This window comes from Thunnus albacares, chromosome 4 (genome assembly GCF_914725855.1).
Source record: "Thunnus albacares chromosome 4, fThuAlb1.1, whole genome shotgun sequence".
NCBI classification, from domain to species: Eukaryota; Metazoa; Chordata; class Actinopteri; order Scombriformes; family Scombridae; genus Thunnus; species Thunnus albacares.
This window is the reverse complement of record NC_058109.1, coordinates 13,667,887-13,677,080: the sequence shown is the minus strand read 5'-3', so window position 1 is coordinate 13,677,080 and position 9,194 is coordinate 13,667,887. Positions and strand designations below refer to the sequence as shown.

Sequence of the window (9,194 nt, the reverse complement as noted above, 5' to 3'; positions counted from 1 at the left end):
TTCACATGATCCACACTGGAATACTGCTACATGCAAATGCACTTTTCAGATGGCAATTAAATGTGATAGGCAGGTCAAATTAAGAGGCAAGTTAAAAACATGAATAATAAAAAAAGGGCCTGTCCAATCGAGCACTTTCCATTGGTCCTCAAGTTATGAGAGCAGTAGTTTTATCTGCAACAGATAACACAGTCTGTTGGACAATCTTGCACACATTGAAAGAGGACATACCATACACATGTCCAGGTCTATATTTATATTCTGGGGCTCTAGGGGAATATCTTTGCAATGTAAAAAACTCTTCTCTTATATTGGCCCTTTGCACAGCCCCTCAGTTCAGCCTCTGTCTGAAACAGGCCATTTTACCTCCTGTCTCTTCAAGGCCCTCCTCCCATGAGCCCACACTGTTCTGATTGGTTAGCTCCCAGAAGTTGCCCCTCTACAGACTTCCACCAGCACTGGAGGCTACTTAAACAAACAATAGTGATTGGATTTTGCTTGAGGTGCATGCAAGTGCATGAGGCAGTGTTTCTTCTAGGTTGACTGCTTTGGGGCAGCGGGAGGAGGGGGGGTGTTGGTTGATCAAAAACTTGGAAGACACTCAGCAGCCAGACATTTCTCCATTCTCTGTTTAAGAGAGGCTGAGACTAACAGTAAAATGAGAATAGCTGGTCCACCTTAAAGGTCAGTCCACCATAAATGAGCCTGGTCAGGTTAGGCTAACGCATTGTCGCTAACTTTGGGGCTAACCCCCTTCAATAGACGAGCCTGTTGGGCCTCTTGGTCTTGAGAAGCTGCAGCATTTATTAACTGACAAACTGTAGCCTGAACTGGACATTTACTGCCATATTGACAACTTACTGCTAAGCTTTTCCTATGCTCTGCTCGCATTCACCATCACTTTTCTGCCACTCGCTCAACTACACACTTGCTACGCACACACATTACACACTGCCCTATTCCTTAACAGAGCTATGCGACTCTTGTAACAGTACCTTTCACCTAGATGTTCTTTGAACAATGAGGAGGGAGGATGACTCAAAACAATTCCACAATAACATAAGGTGTTACATTTTTGACAATAATTCTCAGAGGGAGGCATGAGTTCCTGAAGAAAGCAGGGACACAAAGTGGACAAACAAAAGGGCTACTGGAAAGAACACTCCAAACTGCAGGACCATGCTGCTGCTCCTGCCACCCACCAGATGAATAGATTAGCCGATACAAAGAAACACCGACTCGCACATCTCTGACTGGGCTGAGGCCAAAGGACATCCACCTGAGATTTTGCATTTGGAAACTGTGTGAATTGAGAAAATCTCACTTGCCTCACCAGCATACCTGTCTGGCAGGTCCAACTGGGACACAGGCCACCCTCTGGATCAGCAGGACAGGTGGAGGTAGTGTGCGTGTGAGCAAATTCATGTGTAAGTGCGTGTGTTGGCATACACAAGCACAGTCTATTTGCAGATTATATAATGTTTGAACAGACAACAGAACTGAGGCATACTGCTTCAATAACAGACCTTGAACTTGTACAGAGTGAACTTAAGACAAAGAATGAATATTGAAGACAGTCTTAGCAAGCAGTACGCCATGCCGTATGAGGAGCTTTAAACTTCACTCCCTAAAGTCGTTATATTCCATAAATCAGTCACTTAGCCAGACTTGAATCAGTGCAGGGTGATAGGGTGGGAGTATCTCTGCTGGCCTTGCTTAAACAGACTATATGGTACGGTATGTATCTTCTTATAAAGAGCTATATTCACACATGCCCTTGAAGAACCGGATTTATAGATAGGAAATACAATTTTTAGCCCTCAAAGCAAAATGTGACTCAAACTGAAAGTCTGCACTGTCAAGTCTTCTCCAGGCCTGCACTGTTCATCCTCATATCAATGGCTAATACTAGCGACTACCTAGATAATCAAAATTACAAGTGCGTGATACGTACTGTGTAACAGGGGCACCTTGCTGCCATTGAAGTTAAGGATTGTAATGTAACAAATGACACCTATTACACCGTTCATCAATTAAATGTCTTACTTACATCAAACAACTTGCTCTACAAATGCAGTCAAAGGATTTGGTGCATGAGTTGTGTGCATGTGTGTGGAAGGGAGAGAGAGAGAGAGAGAGAGAGAGAGAGAGAGAGAGAGAGAGAGAGAGAGAGAGAGAGAGAGAGATTAGGTTTGGGGTTAGCGTTTGCTGAGAACGCTGACAAAGCATCCTTCAGCTAACACTCATCACAGACACAAATTAACCTCTTCAAATCTAATCTCACCTCAGGCACATTCCTGTTTGTGCATAATGAATTTTCACATTGCGACAGTTTTAAAGCAGTATTAATGCACTTGGGTCTACAGTAATGAGTGTAGTCACAATTATTAAATACAAGTGCAACCAATGGGTCCACTGGGACTTCATATTAGAAGATGCAATGTAACATAGATTCAAAATATAGCCTGTATTGAAGACATGATCTAAAAAACAGTGAGGCAACACATGACTAACTCAACAGAGGCGGGCTCTAATGGTTATGTCTTGGTCCCACGACCATGTCACACTGTGCAGCCAAGGTGGCTAAAAATAACAAACTGAAGGGAAATGTTCACCTATTCTAGTTAGGTACTGGCTCTCAGGTAAGGGGCTCTATGCAGGAGAAGAACCTAGAAATAGAGTCCACAGAGAGGTCAGTCATTGCCAAAATCCTCCAACATCCATACATCCAAATTCTAGGAATCAACAAAAATAAATCAGAAAAAATATGTGGATGCAAACACTCAAATGAAGCAATAGGCTCTGGAAACCTGTCTTTTACTCTCTATGTACTTAATATCTATATTCATATTGATTGCATTGTGAGATCTTTAATTTGAGTCACCTGGCACCAATGCCGCCTGAGATGACTCGTGTTTTTTTCCTCTGAAGAAGGCATTATGTGCCAAAATGATGATCTGTAAAATTAATTAATTAGTACGGTGGAACTCCAACTATAGTGTAGTTAATAAATTCACTTAAGACTGGACTATCTTTCAAACACTCCTTAAAACAAAGGTTTAATCAACAAGCAACAAAGTCTGAACATATTTGGCATGTTTTGCTTCACTGTGGTGCTAACTGCTATGAACCACAAAATGTATATCATATCCCCAAATAATTTTACATCTGCAGTCACTAAATTCATAAATCCACTCACCATCTACAGTTAAATACACATTTGAAAAGTTGGTCTTTTGTTACCATCAGATTTAGTCAATGTTCACGTATTTAAGAGAATAACATATTAACATCTTCCTTTTTTCTTCCATTCCTTTTTTTGTTTGCTTGCTTGTTTGTTTTTGGGCCTTAAAGATGGCATATTTTTCCCAGGCATAATGGACTTTGTACAAAGTCAGTCAATAGTTCCTGCTTACACATTGGCCAAAAGCCCAACGGGGATAACAGAAATCAGACGGCTTGATACAGCTAATACGACATGTCTAAAACACATACCGTTCCTGCTAAAAGAAGTTTTAGACAAGGGAAAAACTGCAACCATAGAGCTTCCATAACTAAGCCCACTTAATCCATGTGTGTGCACTGAGCCTGAGCACAACTAACTTAATGAAAAGGACAGGACAGAAAGAACCAGCAGTGTCCAGAAATGTCTTGGCAAAGGGTACTAGCTCTCTCTCACTCTGTCCCCAACTCTTTCTTTCATGCACACAGAACGCACTGACAACTATGTCCCTATGGATATCCAAGTAAATTCTGCTGAAATTCAGGCTGACATTAAGCTAATACCCTTACCGAGTACAAAAATGGACCTAACCACCATGGAACAAGACCATCTCTTCCCGGCCAGACCTTGGCCATAATGTAATGTAAAGTCCCCCTCCGCTCAAAAATGTGTTTCACTTACTGTTACTTCAGTGGTATGTATGAGCTTCACTGTGCAGAATAATGTACAGTATGTGCAGACACTAGAAGGCTGTTTTCACAATCATCTGCAGAAAGTGGAACGTTTCTGTGCTTACCAAAAATCTTTAAGTTTAAGACATGTACCTAGGAGCATGATTTGTGACATCACAAGTAGTTTGGAAGCCATTCGAGGTCCAGTGCACAACGTACACAAGTGTGATGAGGAAACTTCCAGTGCACATACACTGAGAATGGACTTTTTAGTGAAGTAGGAGACATCTTGTATCCAGAAAACTTTTGAAATGAAAAACATTTCATATTCATAGATTCTGGATAAAGAAGTAGAGGGGGTAGATGTCATTTTAAGAATTTTTAAATCAGATAATTCAACTTTTTCATGGAAAAACCACATCAGACACAAATTATTATTCAAAGCAGAGTATTTTAATGTCTTAAAACATGTCTGGGGGCATCTTCAATTTTTAGTCGTTTTTTAGTGCCAAGTAGGAGGAGAACCAAACATCAGACAATATAATTAACATACAATTTAAATTATTTTACTATTTCAGGCATTTTATTTAGATTGTAGGATCAGTAATCTACCAGAATGCTTTAATGTACTAAGCTGAGAGCAATTGCTTGTGCCTTCTTCTTCTTCTTCTAATGTACAGTACCAGTCAAAAGTTTGGACACACCTTCCTATTACCTTGAATGAGAAAGTGTGTCCAGTAGCACTCACACATACACATATTGACATAAACCTTTTATGAACAAACACATTCAGGAACACTATATCAGCCCTCTACATTCACACTTACCTCAGTGCCCTGACCTGTTCTTTGCAGCCTATTTATCCTCCCTGCCTACACCCTCTGTGTGTGTGAGTTCTTATATGTATGTGGTACGTGTTTTTATACTTACTTTGTGTGTTTGTGCTTTTCTGCCAGACCTTGGTTGCCCAGGGAGCAGCTTTACCATTCAACTATGCCTACCCCCCACCCATTCTTTCACACACAAACACACAGTTTCCTAGTCCCCTGGTTTCTTCATACAGAAGTGGAACGCACCCTGTCTTGGCTGGCAAGCTGGTGGCAATGACTGATGCGTTTTCAGTGAGAGTAGAATCCAAATTAAAATGAGGTAGAAACTGTGGGACAGTTAAGAGACCAGTACTACAGTACATGGCTAATCCAGTCCCTGTTGAGCTGCTTCTTATGGATCCAGTCACTTTTACATCTATCCTTATTTCTTTTTCACTTCCAAGTGTTCATTTTTGCTCCATAAAGCCATGTCTAATTGTTTCAGGGTGTTCTCACACTTGACAGTTTGCAAAATTGATATATAAATCTCCCAGTTCATTGTGACAGAAACCCCATGACTCTTTTACAACAGCTCATTCAGGTGTAATAATATGGTGTGGGTAGACCTGGGAACATGTCGAGCTGACCTGTGCACCTCCCTTCTTCATCCTCTTCTTTTCTCTCCTTACATAAACACACACACACACACACACACACATTGAGGATGCAGCAGGAGGACCTCTCTCTATTAAAGCATACACACACGCAGCCCATGTGCTCACACACCCATACACAAACACACACGCGCACACACACACACAGACAGTCAGGCTGTAAATGTCGCTGGGAGGAAATGAAGGCAGCTGTGGTTTTATGGTTTCATCTAGTCCGTTATATTTATCTGACCCTCTCAGGTGTTTACTGTTCCTCTCTCTCACTCACACACACACAAACACACACACACACACACACATTGATTATTCCTTCACATTTTGATATAAGGTGCGACAGGGACACAGAGGGAGAGGAACAGAGGGCATCCTATTGGGGACATATAGTAGAGCCTCTAGGTTTTTTTTCTTTCAAACTGGCAGATTGACTACACGCAAATTCTTATTTATTGTGAGAGGTTTGGGGAAATGTTGCAGGAGTAGGGAGGCTTTACACACATTCAAACTCACACCTGGGAGCTGCCCAGCGCTGCCCCTCTCTTCTGCTGCTGGCTGCTAAGCAACTGTGTGGAACATTAAAATGATATGATCTATAAAGTGGTGACTATAATAAAGTGTGACAGATACACATCTGGAAACCCTTATCCTTATCAAAATAATCTAATGAGCTATTTTCTTGTTTTCCTCATGGTTTAATCTCATCAATGACTATTTTGAAGACAGTCTTTTCACCAGCACACACGCACTGAATGGACTATGTTGTATCCTTGAAAACACTCACCTTGCATGTGCTGCTACAACAATCAAACTTTGCATTAATGTCGGCTCTTAAAAATATTTCTTCGCTTGATTTCCAAAAGAGTAAAGAAGGAAAAATCTTGCCACAGGCAAGAACGTAACGTAACTTGCTTAGACACTGTGAAAGTACTGACAGATTCAACTATTATTGTTCACATAATCCAGATATTTTAATGTGATCGAACCAGTTTCTCCTTGACCTCAGTCAAGGCCGCCTGTGTTATAATTTTCATAGAGCAATGAAAACTGCCTTGAGCACAGCAGTGGCGGCTATTTGTTGCTGTGCGCATGTAGAAAGACTGTTACCCTGACCTTTCACACCGTAGTAGTGCCAAGAATGAGTTTGCTTCTGACTGTGTTTCTGAATTTCTTGATAAAATGCCAAAACCAAAATAAACATTGTACTTGAACTTCATGTCATATGTATTCACACGTATTTTTATGGACGGCTAATGATGCACAAATAGTCTTGAAATTAAATCAGAATCTTGAAAACGTAGCTAGAAAAGCTCATCACCCTCGAGTGTTGCCCAGAAACTTTCATTCTTTATTTCCTGTATTGCCTAAAAATACTCTAAAGCTCCTCACAACAGATATAAGTCCCGCAGTCCTGCAATCTCCGGTTCAGACAGACATATACACACAAACACAAGCAATGCAACTGCAGGACATCAAAAAATACACACACACACACATACACATACACACATGCATGCACACGCGCGCACTCAATGCTCTCCCCTCAGTGAGCCTCCAAGCCTCTTTCGTCTCTTCACTCCTCTATCGGTCCTCCGGAGAGGGGTGAGGGGAGGGGGGTGGAGGGGGCATGAAATGATTTCTGACATGACGGATCACAGAGCAGCGCTGGTTGAGCCGCCTGATATCAACACTTTTCTGCCTGACTGTGGACAAGTAAGGCAGGGGGATTTGCAATGATTTCCCCTGGCTGTAGCACTAGCTGTATCTGCTCCGCTGACTGAAGTTACTGACGCTAGCCTGCTGTGCCAGTTAACCCAGACAGAAACAGAAATGCTGTCACATAGAAAACTGGTAACTCTAGTTTTAGTGTTGCTAAAAAAAACAAACATTTATATCATGTTTGTAATTTCATACAGTGTACCGAAGCAGTTTAAAGACAAATTATTAGCTTTGAATACAATAAAATACATATAGTAACTGGTAGCATTTACTTCTCCCTCTTTCAGAGATTTATTGGACATATTAGGTTTTCAACTACAAGTATACATTGGGAGTGCCTATGGTCTGAAGTGTCTGTATGACTCACATCACTGAACATGACTGTTAGCATCTGTTTAGACACTGTGGGTAAGCTGTCTCTCATAACACAGTCTTTGACACACAGAACATAAAGATCAATAGAGAGAATAACAGAAGCTTGATAAGAAAGGCTCATGATGAAAAAATCTTTTCTTTTTGAATAGTAAAGTGTAAAACCTCACTCGATCTTTGTCTTTAAACACTTTTATAGAGACTGGATTTACAATTCAACCCAGTGACATGATGTCATTTAGGTGGGACAGAATACATCTGAATTCTTGTGATGTAATCAGTTGGCAAGAGGAAAGATTTGCTGTCCTAACAACTCAAGATCTCATCTCAGATTCACAAACACGTGAGGGGAAATGACTAAACTGTATGAATGAGAGAGAGAGAAGGTGACAGAGACATACAGTTAATAAGCTCAGGCAGCGCAAGCGAATGAGTAAGAGAAAAGAGGACAGAAAAACACCTGCTGACTCCACAGCAAACCTTCCCGTGCACAGCAGGTCCCGTCCTATAACTTCTCCACAGTTCTCAGTTCTGACATGAGGTATGAGTACTTTCTATCGGTGTCAAAAGTGTTTGATGCTTGGGGAAGACTGCTCATTAGCTGAGATGTATCAGAGGTGTGAGCCACAACAATATTCTTGAATTTTGAGCCTTTGGTTTCCTCATGCTGTTTCAGTGAAAACTCATTTGGATTTTTCCAAGGAACTTTGATCAAAGTATGATTTAACATATCATCTCGCTCAGCTCATCATGTATGGCCCGCAAGGAAAAAAACAACCAAAGTGCTGGAGAAATGTACCAAAAACATATCAAGGTATCAAAAGTTCCCATCGTCTCCATCCATGTATCTATTTGGAGCTGTGGAGTGTAGACAGGGTAGGTAGAAGAACTGTAACTTTTTTATGAGAGATAAAATCTTTGCTCTCTCTTACTGCCAGGGTTAAAATGTTAAAGAAATATGTGTGAAGTGCTTCTTCATAGTGCAACAGAGATACAGTAATTGCAGCACATTGTGTCTATTGTGTCTTTGAGTTAATCCGTAGTTTCCTGGCACTCAGCAGAACATATTTAAAGCAAAGCAGAGACAAAATAGAAAGGAGACAACAAAACAAAGACTTCACCGGACAAAGAAGAAGGTGTCAACAGAGTCGATTTTTTGGATTTGTTTTTTTTTCCTGAAAGAAAAATATCTTACCTTCAAGGATGACTTCCTTCCCTGTCTTCTTCAAGGCTTGCACTGCCTCGTCATGTGTGGCCTCCCGTAAGTCATAACCATTGACAGACAATATGGCGTCACCGACATAAAGTGCCTCAGTCTGATCAGCTGCCAGGCCCTTAAAAATCTTGGAGATGAGGATTGGCATCTTGTTCTCCTTTCCGCCTGCATGAAAAGATGGAAAATAATAAAAAAAAATGTTTCGACTTAACATTTTATTTTCAGGAACCTGCTGTTTCACATCGTTTCACGTAGTTACATACGTTCACACTTGCACGGTGCAACTATAACACTGAACTTTAAGCGCCTGATCAGCTTTACAAAGTGGCTGGGATTTAAGTTCCTTACTAATTACACAGTCTATATAAGGTGCAAGTGCCTATGCTAAGATCTCTATAATAGTAACAAGGACAAATTCTGTCAATTCCCCAAAGGCTGTCAAATACAACGCTGAGTGCAAATGCCTTTATATTCACTGTGACTCAACACTAGTAGGTAGACTTCTCAGGTCACATT

General features: G+C 41.0%; 1 protein-coding gene across 1 annotated transcript in view; it reads right to left on the bottom strand.

Moving 5' to 3' along the window:
• Window positions 1-9,194, bottom strand: part of snta1 (syntrophin, alpha 1) — a 36,388-nt gene that overhangs the window by 19,968 nt on the left and 7,226 nt on the right. The window contains exon 2 of the mRNA XM_044348888.1: window positions 8,658-8,843. Within this exon, the coding sequence (XP_044204823.1) occupies window positions 8,658-8,843 (186 nt within the window). The remainder of the gene's footprint in view (window positions 1-8,657; window positions 8,844-9,194) is intronic.